The sequence below is a fragment of the Microplitis mediator genome, chromosome 10 (assembly GCF_029852145.1).
Source record: "Microplitis mediator isolate UGA2020A chromosome 10, iyMicMedi2.1, whole genome shotgun sequence".
Lineage (NCBI taxonomy): Eukaryota > Metazoa > Arthropoda > Insecta > Hymenoptera > Braconidae > Microplitis > Microplitis mediator.
The window spans coordinates 9,106,650-9,123,802 of NC_079978.1; the positions used below are offsets into that span (position 1 = coordinate 9,106,650).

Sequence of the window (17,153 nt, forward strand, 5' to 3'; positions counted from 1 at the left end):
AAATCATAAAAAATATATTCCTTTTTGTAAGTAATCAAATTTTATTACGTATTATTATTAATAGGAATTAAATCCTAGATATTATGTATAAAATAAAAAATATGATAAAATAATAAGTAAGATCACGTAATATGTGTCACGTCAACTCTTGTTGGGGAGAAAATCAGTAGTTCTAGTGTGCACAAATCAAACAAGAAAGTCGCCAATGAATTAATTGTATAAATAGTGGCGCAATAATTTATTTAACTAATAAATAATTTAAACAAATAATAAAAGTGCCTTTTGATATTTTATAAGTGATAAAATAATTAATTATATTTGAGATAAAACTATAATTATCTGTTTGATAAATTTATAGGTTATTAATGTATGTCAATAATCTAAAAAAGTTTACATCACATTAAGTAAGTTTAATAATATTTTATATAATTACATTTATTAAATTTTAAAAAATAATTAATCACTCAAAACTCAATTCAATTAAAAACAAAATATTTTATTTAATGTAAATTATTTTTATTTACAGATTTTTATCAACAATAAGCTGAATAATAATTAAAAACTGATTATTGTCATTATTTATTAATGACAAATAAATTTAAAAATGTTAAAATCAAGAAGATTTATAAAATACGCAGTGATAGGAGCAGCAAGTGTAGGAACTCTGGTATCCTGGAGAGCAAATGCGTATGACATTGGATCAATTGGTATTGTACGTCTAAGTAGAGCTGCTGTAAAAGTATTTATCATAGGATCTCATTACAAAAAAGCACTTTACGATAGTAATTTAGAAAAATCATCACCAGAATATACAAAAGCTAAGTCAGAAGCACATATATTTGGAGCACAAAAACTCCTGGAACTTTGCTGTGCCAACAAAGGAGTTTATATTAAAATAGGACAACATATAGGAGCTTTAGATTATTTATTACCTACTGAATATGTTACGACAATGCGAGTTCTACACAGTTCAGCTCCTCAATCTCCATTTAGTGATGTTCTAACAGTTCTTAAAGAAGATTTTAAAAAAGATCCGTATGAAATATTTGAGTCAATTGAACCAGAACCACTGGGAGCTGCCAGCTTAGCACAAGTGCATAAAGCAACATTAAAAGATGGTAGAGTTGTTGCTGTTAAAGTTCAACATCGTGCTGTAAAATCTAATTCTTATGTTGATATCAGGACAATGGCTGCGTTAGTTAAAATAACATCATGGATATTTCCCGAGTTTAAATTTGATTGGCTTGTTGATGAGACTAAGAAAAATATACCACGTGAATTAAATTTTACTTGGGAAGGTAAAAATGCTGAACGATTAAAAAATTTATTTTCACATTACAAATGGTTAAGAGTACCTGAAGTTCATTGGGATTTATCATCATCACGTGTACTAACGATGGAGTTTGTTAAAGGAGGACAAATAAATGATTTGAAATATATACGCGATAATAATATTAATCCATATGAAGTCAGTAGTAAATTGGGTCGCTTATATAGTCACATGATATTCATAACGGGCTTTGTACATTCAGATCCACATCCTGGTAATATTCTTGTTAAAAAAACTGATGAAAATGATGCTGAATTGATAGTACTTGATCATGGTTTATATGCAGAATTGACAGATGAATTTAGATGGTCATATTCAAAATTATGGCTTGCAATACTTGATCGTGATAAAGATGCCATGAAAAAATATTGCGGTCAACTTGGTGTTGAAGATATGTATGGTTTGCTAGCCTGTATGGTATCAGGTAGAACTTGGGATGCTGTTATGGCTGGTATTGAAAGAACAAAATATAGTTCCGATGAAAAAGTACAATTTCAAACAGAAGTACCTAATTTATTGCCACAAATAAGTGAAATATTAGAAAGAGTTGATCGACAAATGTTACTTGTACTTAAAACAAATGATTTAGTACGAAGTATTGAACATACATTAAAAACATCATCAAGAATGTCCGCATTTATGGAGATGTCCAGGTGCTGTATATGTTCACTTTATGATGAACGTCTGAGACACAGTACTACCAAGTGGTCTCAGTGGAGTATATTAATTGCAAAACAATTTGCATTATGGAAATTATCTATTTATTATACGTATTTGGGAATGGTTAATTTTAATTTGCTAAAAAGTGTTGAGTCTTTGTGGACTCATGACTTTTATCCATTTTAATGAATTAATGTTTTAGATAAAAAATTTTTTTTATTTATTTTTAGAGGATTTTATTTTCGTAAAAATATCATTCATCTTTTTATTAATAATCGAATCATTCAATTCAATCGTAATGTGCTAATACAAAATTTATTTACAATTAAAATTTTTTTTTATTACAATTGTAAATAATAACAATCATTATTGGTGCAAAATGGTCTACTTATCGCTAATAAAATACCTACACAGTTTTACTAATTGTAAGTAAAAATATGTACGCTTATACGTATGCTAATATCCCAAAAAGATGTCACTGTTTGTACGCAGGAATCTACGTCATACTTACGCTAAAGCAAAGATATATTACAGATACTTTACCAGAAAATGCTAATAATAATAATAATAACAACAATAATAGTAATAATATTTATAGATGAATGAGTAATGAAATAAACAAATCTGTAAGATATGTGTCATAAATACAGTCCTATATAAGATAAATGTATTTTTTTGTTTTTATTTATTTAATTAATATTTTACATGTAAAGTCCTGATTTTTATTTTGTATACTGCGTAATAAATAACATTTTTTAAATAAAGCTTGTATAAAAATATTTTAATAAATTGTTGTAATTGATAATTTATAAATATGATTGTTATTTATTTATTTAATTATCATCATAAATTTTATATTTTTTTACTTGCAAACTTGAGAAAGTATATGAGATATAACATAGAAAGTAAACATATTTTACGTGACGTGTCTAAATTAGTATATAGTAGGGATGCCATGAATAGAAACAAGAAATAAAATGAACGTTGCCTCTTGGCACCGAGAATCACAATAAAGGAACTACAGTATATGTTATGTAGGTATATACCTGGATGTACTTTGTAATGTTAAATGTATAGACGCATATTATAGAGTTCTCAGATAGATTTCAAACAACTAACAAAAGAATATTTTTTTATCATTAATGCAATATAAGTACTATCTTAGTGCACGCTCTTTTGTTCGCCAAATAGCTGTTTGCCCATTCAACTGTTTCCACGACATTTGTGTGCGTTGAACGATTATCTGCGTGCGACAAGTAAATTTGAGTGCGACAAGTAAACTTGTCGCACTCAAATTTACTTGCCGTATGCAGATTATCGTATAACCCACAAAAATGTCGCGGCAACAGTTGAATCAGCAAAAAGCTACTTGGAGAATAAAACAGCGAGCACTAAGATAGTACTTATATTGCATTAATGATAAAAAAAACTGTGTTCAATTCGTGCGGTGTTGTCGATTACCCACTCGAGCGAATGAGCGCACTCACTTCGTTCGTGCGCTCAACTTCGCTCTCGTGGGCAATCGACAACTTACCGCACTAGTTGTACAATATACTATTATTGTACAATATACAATACAGAAAGGGTAAAACCAACCGTTATAGAGTAAATTCAGGTTCACATCAGTTGCCAAATTTAAATGGGTGTGGCAAACCGACAAAGTCGCTGCAATCGAGAATACCTATTCTAGATTTATATCTACATACATTTCTAGACATAATAATAATTATAATAAAACTTGTACGTCATATAATCAATATAATATAAAATTCTGGCCGACATTTCAAGGTTGAATAGCTACGACGTATATTTAAATAAAAGTTTTATAATTTTCAATACCAATTTACGGGTATTAAACCTATATGAAACATATGTTTTCAATCTACTTGCTACAATTTTTATTACGTCCATATGACTACGTCATTGATTTTTTTTTTACGCAATTACTCTTTTAATATTTAATTTTCTTTTTGCATTATTTATAATTTAGTAAAAAATATTTACTGCATTTTATCGTTATTTCTTTTCTTTTCAACCAAGAATTTAGTTATATGACGAAAAAGGAAGTATTTTCCGTAAACATATTGTTTAATTAGTTTCAATCAGGTCACTTGTTAATAATTTAAAATGTTTATTTATTTTTTACATTAAATAGACTATGAAAGAAAGGTTTAAATAACGAAATCTTTTTAAATTATATAAATAATAATAGAAATCTATTATAAAAAAATGATATTATAAGGCATGTTTAGGAAAATTTCGTAAATAACGAATTTCTGTAATAAAATTAAAAAAAAATGATAATAATAATAATAATAATTTCATCATTTTTGGTCATTACTACAAAACGTTAGTAAAACGTAAAAAATATCGATGGCACTGTAGAAAAGTCTGGCAACGTCGAGAACAGCTGCAGGGAGATGGTACGATTCCTTAACAAAAGACGCATTACATGTGGAGAGGGTAAACCGCGTTGCAACTTATATTTTAATATATACCTATAAAAATATCTTTTTATTGATCATAAATTTCATTATTTTTTAATATTTTTTTTTATAATTATTATTTATAAATCATTTAAAATTAAATTGTTGTATTTTAAATAAATAATAACTATCGTTAAATGTGTTATTTGAGTAACAAAAGGGACTATTTTCTATTGATCGGGCGTAAGGATACATATTCGGGCGTCTGCATCACCAGGTCAGGGTATATTAACCCCACTCTAAACCCGAGAACGTCATTCCAACGTCGTTATTCGAACAGTGAAGACCGTACCTCGCTCGGTGGTTATTTATTAATTTAAATAACCGTTTCATCGATATAAGGAGGAACCAAGCGTGTCCTTCACATCGAGGAATACGAGCTGGCTACAGGTTGGTTGCTTCTAATTTTATATAGAAATTTAGTGAATTTTTATTGATCATCAAGAAAAATTATAGTTGATTTTTTTTTATTATTACTATTAATTATTGTGAGTCATTATTGTACTAACCTTGAAGATAAATCAGTGACAAAAGTTATATTGACTGAATAAGCAGCCATTTTAAAAACAAAGTGCATTTCATTATTATTTTTTTGTTTTTTGACTATATGTAATGTTATAAATAACTATTATTGAAATTTTTTTATTAATATTTATTATTACATAAAAACATTCAAAAAATTTAATTTATTATAAATATTAAAATATTTATAAAATAACTGTGATAAAATGTTGATGTCCTTGAATCAAAACGTTAATCATGGTCATAATAACACTGCGGTCCAATGCAATATTGATCAGCTTTTTGATTGGATTAGAAAAGTTCGATCGAAGAAAATGAAGATGCTACGCAGGCGTCAGCGCAACATCCGTATTGAAGCAACACTTGGTCATGCGCTGACTCAAGCTGAGCAAGAGCTAAAAATAAAACATATGGCGAAGATTGCAAAACTTCAAGAAAAGAGAAAAAGAAAACTCGCTGAGCAAGAAGTTAATAATAATAATTATGACAGTGAGAATGAGGATAATAATAATAATTATTACAAAATAGCTACTCAAGAATACAAGCCTGCCAACAAGAAAGCTGCTATGTTCTATCCAGAGTTGAGCAGCTTGGATGCATTTATGGCGGAGCTGAGCGTTATTAAAACTCCAGTAGTACGTTGAAGCGGCCGTGAAACGTCGCTAGAAACTAATCGACGATGAGAATTTAATCTGATAATTGACAATGAAAATTATTTCTGCAAATGTAATTTTCAATATTATCTTATTCAATTATCAAAATAATTCATCTCTGATGAAAGACTGCGCTCCTGGGACATCATCTCGTCATCAATATTTTATTGGAAAAATAAAACATTACTTGTGCTATTTATATTTGATCAATGATGATTGGTCATCTACACTGGAAATCTACATCATTATCTTTAGTGTATATCGAGTGTTTTTTAATTGCAGTCTTACCGTTTGAGATGACATTGGAATGGGCGGAGGGAGTCGCAGATTCTGGTGACCCATAAGGAACCAAAGGAAGCGAAACTCCACGCCAAAGGGGCGACAAGCCAATCATCCGTTTGGTTTGTAGATAGTATCGAAACAAACATCTTTCTATATATATATTTTTTTTTTGTAATTAATTGAACAGTTAATTTATTGTAAATATAATTTTTCAGATCTCATTTAGATTAAACTTTTCATTAGTAATGAATTTAGAATTTTATTTTAATAATTGAGTTGAAATCTCATGCATATACTAATAATGTATAAGAACTTAATGATAGATAATTTTTTTATTGTAATGAAAGTTGGGTGTCCAAGTAATTTTTTCATCTTATTACTTTAGAAGAATTTTGTAAAATAGATACGTAACGTATTGTTCTTTTTTTTTTATATTTATATATTTATAATCTGAAGAACACAACATACAAAATAACGTAAAGTATTTTTCATATATGAATAAATTTTATAATTAAAAAAAACGAACAAACAATGAAGTTGAACAAATGATTTATTGATGCATGCTTATTTTTCATTAACTATTAATTCCATAAATCCTTTTCAGTAAATGGCACTCATCCTCAAATTGTTATTGCATATGAAAAAATTCAATGGTCACAAAAAAGTTCCGGGCACTTGCTGATCATCTCTCTCGGTAATATCTACACGAAATGAAAACAATAAGATGATCGGGTGAGGTTTTTACTTGCGCATGATGATTGATAGTGAGGGAAAAAACAAAATAGGGGGGAGAAAAGTTATGTGTTTTTAGAAGGCAACTGAGTAACGCAGCCCGCATGAACTACACCCATCACTCTTCGCACCCTCACTTGCTTCTCCAATTCCAACGGTTCGTTCGCGAGAATCAGCACGTACGCCGTTACAACAATGAGATCCGGATAATAATTGAGGTGGTGAGCTTTTTTATAATGTAACAAAAAATCCCCGATAAAAGTATTTTCTCAGGTTTTGGAAAAGCCAGGCGAAGTTTAGATTTCCTAGAAAAAAATAAATGGTTAAAACCAACTTCGGGTCGTCGTACTTCTGCGATGGTGTCACTCTCACAAAAAAAGGCCGTCACTACATCCGGTGGTATTAAGCACATGCAAATAATAATAATATAGAAAGTATACAGGTACTTGATAATTATGTGCATGATCTGTTAGAAAATCAATTTCTAATTAGATGAAATTTTTTAAATGGATTTTTTGATATAAAAACAAAATAATATTGCGTATATATAGTAAAGATAATTTGCCAAAATGAGCATTCGCATAGCTCGGCAATCGAATAACCCATGTTTTCACAGATCTTGAAGCACCTTGATTGTACATAATCCAGGATGAACAGGTGTAGCAAAAATACCAGATCGCGAGAACTGGTTCTAGATATGAAGAAACGAGCGTGGGAGGCAAATAACGGCAAAATCGGAGACGTTGGAGTAAATGAAATGAAGGTTGATGAAATTTAAATAGAGGTACCGCCGTAAATGATTACAGATATAATAATTTTTATCATTTAATAATATCGTAATAGTAAACTACTTTGATTTGTAAAAACTATTGTTGGGTTGGGGATATGGGGTATATAAGAAACAGTCATTTTCGCTTCAGAGTCATAAGATAGAGATGCCCGACAACCAATTTTCACATTCAAGCCCTCCGTTGAAGATGGAAACTTTGGGAAACGAGATAAGTGTTTATGTAAGATCCAAGATCTAAATTTTTTTTCTTTCTACTATGGGGTTGGGCGGGGGAAACGAAAGTATGATTTTAAGTCGCAGGAAAACCTACTGGAACGCGTACACGAAAGAGCAGAGAAAGTAAGCGTGTGAACAGGAGAAAGCCAATTTTACGAGTTTTATCAGAAAAATACCACATTACATCTGGATTCAGGTATCATTCATTCATCATTCGTACAAATCTCGCGTTTTTTTTTTTTATTGTGCAGATAAGGACGAGTTTATCCGAGTAACCAGAGAGTATCGAGCCGATAAACCTTAGATCGAAACACGTGAGAAATTTAAGATCTTTAATATTAATATATAAACGCTATGTTTTTTAAAAAAAGAAACACCCGTAATCCAAAATTATAGCAGAAAGATAGGACAACATTAATCTTTTAAGCTTCAGAAGTACCTGATACAATGAATGAAAGAAATAACTGATATTAAATACTTAGTGGATTTAGAAGATCATTACGGTAAATCAAGAGTTTAGAGGTAAAAAGTATTATCTTATCTTTGGATCTTCTTCTTAACTTAATTTTTTTTCTCACTCTATTTCTATCACTGTTCGCGTTATGATTCTTTTGTTTGTGAGGGAGGTAGCGATTCTGTTTTATAGCACAGGAAACTTATTACAACCGGATAAGTTTAACTTAAATAAGAAAACAAAGATAACCAAGATATACAAAAGGAATATTTATGAAACATGAGAAATACAATTAGAAGAATTAATTTAACGATACGAATTTTTTTTTACAAAAAAAAAGAAGAAATTGAATTGAAGTCAAGAAAAATATTGATTTATTTAGGAAATTAAGAGAGTTGAAAATCAGGAAATTAGGTCGATAATATGAAATATATAAATGAAAATATTAAACGATCCCTATGGAAACTGACCGCAACAATAATTCCAGGTAATTAGTAAAACAATTAACGAGTATTTTATTTAACTACATAAATTTCGTTTAACAATTTTTTTTTTAGACCTGAAAATTTAATCAGTAAAAACAAAAAAAAATTACTTAATATGCCTTGGCCGACTGGCTTTTGCAAAATATTTACAAGAAACGAGTGAAATTTATATAATCTAAAAATTTCTTTTAGCAAAAACAGGCTTTTATGAAACGAGAGTTAATTAATTTCAATATTTAGTACCGAGAATGGATTTTGCACTTAAAACTAGTATAAATATGCATCCCTTCATATAAAAATTTGATTCATCTACCAAAAGAAACAGCTTTTTTATTCAGTGAATTACTTCTACTACCATAACTACTACTTCTGTTAACGTTCTCGTGGATTGTTATTGAAAGAACAAGAGTTAGTTTTAACGTGTATTTAAATCGTTTTGATAATTTTTTTGTGAAGTTTAATAGTTTGTTTATATTACCAAATGTTATTTATATTATGTTTTAAAGTTTTGTGAGCAAGTTCATTAATTTATTTTTGTTAACTCTTATATATTTATAATAATTTGTTTTTACTGTATACACCAGTAGCGCATATAACTGATTTGAATAGTTGTGTAGTGCGGTCACTTTTAATTACGTGCAAGTTTTTAATAATTTAATTATAAAGTTTATAATTGTTATTATACATAATCATCACACTATGTAATATTGCTGCAATGCTAATATCTGCTGGTAATGAGCCTATATTTATTATTATGTGTTATGCGAATGTCTGTAAACACATCTAGGGTGAATTGTTTATAATGCTGTAAAAATAATTTTGTCCTTACTCACTTAATCCAAAAATTAATGGACAATTTTTTCACATTGCTCGTATTGTGTCTGGATAAAAAAATAATTATATGAAAATAATTATTTTCATTGTTGAATGTTAAACAAATATTATATGGTGTAATATTAGAAACGTGGCTTTATCTATATTTGTTGCTAGAACTATCGGTGAGTTATTTATAATCATATATAATTAGAGTTGTGATTTTTTTTAATAATATTTTTTTTTTTTTTCATAAGTATTTTCTTAATTAACGTTTACGTAGATTCCGCAGTTAACACATTGTTTCTTTGTATAATATTGTTCACACAAAAAAAAAAAAAACAAATTAATGCATTGTTCTGCTGGATATTGTAAATGTTAGGTACTCAATACTGAATAAGTATTTTTGTACCCGCGACACGCTTTTATAATAATAAATTGATATTTTATTGAGGGGTTTGGGGCTGGGGGACTACTAATTATTTTGCGAATTCCAAAGTATTTTCAGAACCATACTCACCTAAGTGATTAATATATTGGATACATTATTATTATTACTACTATTATTTTGTAATGGCATTACTACTTATACGTTGAAAACAAAACGCAGCAATTATTATCATCTATATCTATAAATTGTCTCCATATTACGCAGAGCACAGCATTGGATTACGCTAATATAACGTTTTTTGGGCCACCTACTATATTGATATCTATCTATAATTACTTACTATATCTAGGCATGCAAATTGGCTGTTGCTCTTTTTTTTGTATTACTTAAATATTTGTAATTAAATACGCCTATCACGATAAATCATTCGTCCGCTTGGAGAAGATTGGCACTGCATATAATAAATGATGAGTATTAGGCATTTTAATGTATTTAATATAATTTCAAGAGTTGGTTATTAACTGAATTGAGTTGAATTAAACGAAACAAAACAAAAAACAAAAAAAAACGAAAGAAACAAAGAAAAAACAGGTACGCACTTTAGATAATTCATTTGATATATTTTTTTCATTATATTGCACAATGGATATGCTAGCAAATGTGGTGCATCATAAAGCAAATTGGCTTGGCTATTAAATTAGGATAGGATAAGAGGATAATATATTATTACTATAATTAACAAGAAAACAACTATTGAAGATGAGTGACTATACTAAGCGATACATTTCTATAACATAACGAAGATTAATATTTACTATTGAAGAGTATATTAGAAATTCTGAATTTAATAATTTCTGTAGAAGATTATGTTTACCACTACTTTTATTATTATTGCATTTAAAAAACTATGTGTGTTAGAATGGTATAATGCTAATGAACAAACGTGAGTTAAATAAAGCCCTTTTTATCCTATTAGTTTTCCCGCTAACTAAGTGTTTTTAGAAAACTACTTGGAGAATGACTCGTAAGACAGTTTGGGACTTGGGGATGTTGATGCTTGGAATGATGCCTAGATCTAGCTGCGGGGTTCCATGCTGATGTACCACTTCCTCCCAAATGCTACAGAGGGTTTGGTCGTGAGCTTGTACAGCTGGGTGGTCGTTCATTCTTCTTCCGGTCCCGATGGCCTTCAGAGTCCAGCTATCGTCTGTGGCAGGACATGGCGTCCACACCCGAGTATCATCGTCCGCTGTGGTCTGACTCCTGGCAGCCGATCTTCCGGAACTGCGGAGTGATGACAACACGGGACACGCTCGTGTGAGGGTCCTTGGCGATTGAAGACTCTTCTGGCGACGGGACACGCGTTACCTGGGGCTTATTTCCGCACACCCGAGCACACCTGAGCACACTCATCCGGTCGAGGCGGTTGTGACGGTATTCCGGTTGGCAAAGGGGTTGAGGCTTTTTCTTAGAGCAGGAATCTGACGGAGGCATCCAGATGAATGCAGAGTTCCAGCCAAAACGCATCTTCTTTTTATTTTTTTAAGTAAGTTGAATTATTGTTACAACTGATACTAATTTGTTTATTTACTTAGACTGGTATTTATTGTGAATGTTTGTATTTTTGTTGCAGTTTTTTTATTCATATTGGTCTGGCAAACACCAAGCTTGACGATCACATTATCTTATTAGCAACTTCACTTTATGTTTGGTTTTTTTCCTTGGTATGTTTTGTAACTTGGAAAATATTTTTAAATTCAAAACGGAAAAAAAAAAAACAAAAAAAAAAAGAAAATGAAATTGAAATTTAAAATTTAAAAAAAAAATAAAAACAAAAAAAAAAGAGAAGGTAAAAAAAAAATACAATTAAAAAAAAGAAAAGGCAAAAAAAAAATACAATAAAAATAAAAAAAAAAAAAGAAAAGGTAAAAAAAATACAATTAAAATAAAAAAAAAAGAAAAAGGGAAAAAAATACAATTAAAAAAAAAATTTTAATAAAAAAAGAAGAAAAGACGAAAAAAAAAATACAATTAAAAAAAATTGAAATTAAAAAAAAAAAAAAAAGGTAAAAAAAAATTAAAATAAAAAAAAAAAAAATAGAAAATATGGGGTTTGGGGGGTTTTTTTAGGCCAGCGCAGAAGAAAGAAGACATCGTAGAAGAGGATTGGGCTTCCCGGACGGATGCTGTGAACCGTAAACATCGTGGGACTTCGAGGGACATGTCAAGATGAAGAGGACTTCGCCGCGGGTCGTCGTGGGATCGAGGATCTTCATCAATTTTTTTATCGTGACAATTAATATTTAAAACACAAACCAAGTGTTAATTTTCATTAACTTGATTAGAGTACTAGAAGAATCGTAACCGTGAAATTTGCTATTTGACTCAATCAGAGCCGAAAACTACACACTAGCCGAACTGCACATAATTGCCTATACTTCCATTCGTTTGCAACTAAAAAGAATTCGGTCATTTTTCTTAACTTTTAACACAAATATTTGTCATACGATGGGGATATTTAGTTTTGTCAGCTTCTTCACCGGTTTTTTCCCGGGGTTCTTTTTTTTATCAACTTAATTAAAATAGCGGTCCATAAGTTTTAGCACCATTTTAGACAATTTATTTTGGTTTTTCTTCGAATTTCGTTAGTTTTACCGACATTAAAAAATATTCGACATTGTATACATTGTTACTGAGGATGATTGTGGTCATCTTGCCGACTAATTCTCTTCTTTCACCATTTCTAAAATAAATCATCAAGGCTAGTTCGCGTACCTTGGATAATTGTCATATAAATCACTAAACAATATCGATGAATAATTAAAAATTATCATGAAGGCTGGTCACGTTCTTTGGATCATTGTGATATGAAATATTTAACGATATCGATAAATTTAAAAAAAAAATCATCATGAAAGATAATTTGCGTACTTCGGATTATGGTCATACAAAACATCAAATAATATCAATGAATAAACTAAAAATATTATGAAGGCTGGTTCGCGTTCTTTGGATGATTGCGATATAAAACAGTAAATGATATTGCTAAATTTATAATAATCACCATGAAAGATAGTTTACGTACTCCGGATTATGGTCATATAAAACACTAAATAATATCTATGATTAAACTAAAATTATTATGAAGGCTGGTTCGCGTTCTTTGGATTATTGCGATATAAAACAGTAAACGATATTGATAAATTTATAATAATCACCATGAAAGATAGCTTACGTACTCCGGATTATGGTCATACAAAACATCAAATAATATCGATGAATAAATTAAAATTATAATGAAAGCCACTTCGCGGACTTTGGATTACTGTCGTAAATCACCATACATTAATTACTCAATATCACCTGGCCCTCATACATTAAAGTAATAACCGTGATTAAAACTTGGTAAAAATTGAAATAAAAACTTATCATTACTAGATTGACTTGACTTAGACAACTTGACAATCACGCGAATATTTTAATCTGTAAATAAATCTAGAATATTTAAAAATTTCAAAACCGGAAAAACATCATCAATTATTATTACAATTAATCATAAATAAATAAACGTAATATTAAAATTCGTTATCAGCAAAATAATAAAAATTTTTAAAATATGAAAATATTAAACTGTCTTGGGAAATAAATCTAACAGACGAAAATTTTTAAAACATTGACGATATCAGACTGTAATTTAACTAAGACATGACTGTTATAATATATAACTTAACCAAGACAGCAACGTGGGAACTTGACTAGAACTAACTACAGCGTGGGATTTCAATCTGACGGCGGCGTGGGACCTGGAACTACATTTGACTGCGGCGTGGGACTCAACAGCGGCGTGGGATTTGAGACCAGACGAGACCTGACTACATCGTGGGACTTTACCTTTGTCTAATAATTAAAAATGTGATAATTATGTAGACTTTGAGATTTACAAATGAACTATAATTTTTTTTTTTTAATGATTATCTCCATAATCAAAAGTAAATTCTCTTTTTTCAAACGTAAATTTCTCCTAAAATATTATAATTTTTTTTTAGTGACTCGTAAATAGTTTTGTTCAGAAGACTGCAAATACTAGACTGATAAACTTTTAAAGTGTAAAAACTAACGAGTGATGGAAATACTAAAGAGTAATTGATTTACATTAGCACTTAGAACTTCATAATAATATCTACTAATAATTTTTTTTAACTAATTAATTAAATAATTAATTATTCTCAATTCAAACTCTCAGTTGATCCGAAGAAAAAAAAATCTTTTAAAATCAATCTATAGAATTATCATTAATATACTGGATATATTAAATTTTTTTTTTCTTTAATTAATCTCAAGATTAAAGATTGAAAGTTCTAATGCTAATTAAATTTCAATACTAAAACAATTATACATTTATTTTAAAAAATCTTCAATTTAAACTTTATGAAAAACAATAATATTCTCATTTAAATTGTCATAATTTATGAAATCATTATTACACTAATAAGTTATTTCATGAGATAAAAAAATAAAATACTTAAAACTAAACACAAACAAAAATTCATCTTAAATAATAAATATTTATTATATATTAGTAATAAAACTTTTTGAATAAATTGTTGAGTATAAAAAATGAAAAATCTATAAAATTATTGAATAAAACCTTTCTCAATAAAAATTTATCTTTGATGATTTATTTAATCCCTTTTGAACCATTTCCTCACTTATAATTATAAGAAATAAGTATAAATTTCATTGAAACAATAACTTTATTTTAGTTGATAAAAGGTAGAAATGAAATTCAGCATTTAATTAAAATAATAGATTACAGTTAAATATATTCTATACACTATAAGCAGTTAAATGAACTAAGCCGTTCGCAACATTTTAGCTTCTTTGGCTTCCTGTAGTTCTTTCTTCTGCTCAGCAACAATAGCTTCTCGTTCTTTCAAAAATTCAGCATACTCTTCAGGATCTAAGTCACGGACAATTTTAATACCTATTGTTCTTGCAATATTAACGAACATTTGTGTTATTTGTGGCAGAGTCACCAACGATAATGGTGGATCCTGAGATTTTATTTTGGCTATTTCATACAGATGTTTCAATGTTATTTTACCAGCAATTTCGGTTGCTAAAATTAAGGACACACAGTATTACTTTTTTTCTATTTTTAAACAAAATATGAAATTGTATGTGATAAATGCCCATTCAAAAATGTAAAATTATTGCTATCATTTAAAGTTTTATCATGATATCGTGTAATTTTGATAATTTAAGTATGAAAGACCGAAACCCACAATTTAGGCATTATGACGAGTCGCTCCAAAACCTTTCTATGCACAGACAATTCTATAGCATTTCTCAACCTAAAGCATGTCTATCGTAAAATAAAACTACTCTTGAATTGATCACTCCAAAACATCTCTATCCAGAACAACTCTCCTTAAGCGCAAACTTAACTCCGAGACTTTTTTATTCAACGCCAAGACCATACAGAATAACATTATTCATTATTGGCTCAGCACAAAATCATCGGTAACTGAAAAAACACGTGAATTTTCATGTTAACAAACATGTTTTCTCAGTTCACGATGATTTTCTAATTTAATCGATAATGAATAGTGTTATTTCGGATAATCTTGTCATTGATTAGAAGTTTCGGAGTAAAGCTTGAACTTGAGAAGAGTTGTTCTGGATAGAGATGTTTTGGAGTAATCAATTCAAGGATAGCTTTATTTTACGATAGGCATGTTTTAGGTGGAGAAATACTATAGAGTTGTCTGTATAGAGAGGTTTTGGAGCGACTTGTCATAATGCCACAATTTAAAAAAAAAAATTTTATTTAAATAAAATTAATTATTAATAATTTATATCTATGAACTTAATTTAATTATAAATTAAATACATTTATATTATCTCAGTTGTTGCATTTTTTAAGTGCTTATAAATTTTTCTAAATGTGGGTAACGTCCTTTTGGTACGGAATTAGCTATAAATATATATAATGATACATTGATACTTCATAAATATATAGTTCAAATAATTATTTTTTAAAAAATGATTGAGACTATATGTAATAAAATGAATGTGATTAAGTATTTATAAATTTCAAATGTTTTAAATATTAGAACAAAATTAATGCAAAAATGCATATTAAGAGCCAGCTTTTCAAACCGGATTTATTTTTAATCTGGGTTTAAATTGTTATTGCTGGTATATCTATGTATAATTAATGTATAGATATACAGTAGGACCTCGTTATAAGACTATTAGTTTTTCTCTCAAACGGTCGCGATACCTGGTTTATAAAAAAGACAGCAATACAGTCTTATAACGAGGTCCCACTGTACTAGCAATACTAATTTAAACCCGGTTTGAAAAACTGGCCTTAAGAATTTAAAAAAAGCTTTCGTATTCATTTTTGAAAATTGTTTTCTACTAATATTGAATTTTTTAGTTGAGTAATAAAACCATTTTCGGTTCTCTAGTACTTTTACGATCAATCTAATCTTCTGTAACAATAAAAATAAATGAATAAAAAAATACATATTTTTTACCTGAATTCATAGCACCTCTTTGAATTCCAGCAGCTTGCATTAGATAATACCCTGTTGGAGGTAAATGCATCACGAGATCATAAGTTCTATCAGGTAATACTTTAACTCTACATGGTATTGGTATGCCTTGTTTAATATGTGCAGTTTTTTCATTAAAGTCTTTAACGAAATTAGCAATATTTATATTTCTCTGAAATAAGAAAATTTAAATAATAATTAAATTAAACATTTATATAAAAGTTTTCGAAAAAACTAACCTGTCCAAGTTGTGAACCCAGAGGTGGACTTGGTGATGCTAAACCAGCTGGTATATGTGTTCGTAATTTAGAACTATGGTCAATTTTGTCCATCAGTTTTTTTGTTTTTTTTAGACGTGATGCTGCTTTCGACATTTTTAATTATTATATTTATTATTTTACTGTCTTATTATAAAATACTAAGAACAACAAAATAAATACCGGCTTGATATTAAATATATAAATAGCGTTATAATACATTTCCTGAACATGCGCTTATTGACTGTCGAAATTTACTGGCGGGAAGAAGCATAATTTATTCAATTGTAATCTAGGCTATTTGATATAATTTTGTGGTTTAAAAGAAATTTTTAATTACAATTTTTTATATTAATCTAAAAATTGATTTTAACTAGAATAAATAAATATAAAATAAAGACTTTAATATTCAATATCACTAACTATTATTATTATATTTGAAAAAAATAATTTAATTATTAATAATAAGAGAAATACATTTTCAGTCTTCAGTAGTTATTCAAAATTAAATATTAATTT

At 28.8% G+C, this 17,153-nt stretch overlaps 3 protein-coding genes and 1 long non-coding RNA gene across 8 annotated transcripts; 3 read left to right on the top strand and 1 right to left on the bottom strand.

Annotated features, from left to right (window-relative positions):
• Nucleotides 1-136: 136 nt before the first annotated feature.
• LOC130675287 (aarF domain-containing kinase 1) lies at nt 137-2,762 on the top strand. Its single transcript, XM_057480855.1, has 2 exons — nt 137-404; nt 527-2,762. The coding sequence occupies exon 2, from the start codon at nt 605-607 to the stop codon at nt 2,174-2,176; it is 1,572 nt and encodes a 523-aa protein (XP_057336838.1). The 5' UTR covers nt 137-404; nt 527-604; the 3' UTR covers nt 2,177-2,762.
• Nucleotides 2,763-4,704: 1,942 nt separating this feature from the next.
• Nucleotides 4,705-11,963, top strand: LOC130675294 (uncharacterized). 5 transcript variants are annotated; one of them, XR_008991267.1, is made up of 4 exons: nt 4,705-4,866; nt 5,934-8,612; nt 8,683-11,360; nt 11,448-11,963. It is a non-coding gene; the product is annotated as an uncharacterized LOC130675294 (long non-coding RNA). The 5 variants fall into 5 exon arrangements; XR_008991268.1 differs by having other exon boundaries at nt 8,803-11,360; XR_008991271.1 differs by having other exon boundaries at nt 5,934-6,883; nt 6,939-11,360.
• On the top strand, nt 4,873-5,927 carry LOC130675293 (uncharacterized). Its single transcript, XM_057480861.1, has one exon. It carries the CDS (start codon nt 5,205-5,207, stop codon nt 5,640-5,642), a length of 438 nt encoding a protein of 145 aa, XP_057336844.1. The 5' UTR covers nt 4,873-5,204; the 3' UTR covers nt 5,643-5,927.
• A 2,586-nt stretch (nt 11,964-14,549) lies between the features above and the next one.
• Nucleotides 14,550-16,844, bottom strand: LOC130675291 (39S ribosomal protein L11, mitochondrial). Its single transcript, XM_057480860.1, has 3 exons — nt 16,617-16,844; nt 16,360-16,549; nt 14,550-14,933 (listed from the first exon to the last, which is right to left on the bottom strand). Exons 1-3 carry the CDS (start codon nt 16,749-16,751, stop codon nt 14,668-14,670), a joined length of 591 nt encoding a protein of 196 aa, XP_057336843.1. The 5' UTR covers nt 16,752-16,844; the 3' UTR covers nt 14,550-14,667.
• Nucleotides 16,845-17,153: the final 309 nt, after the last annotated feature.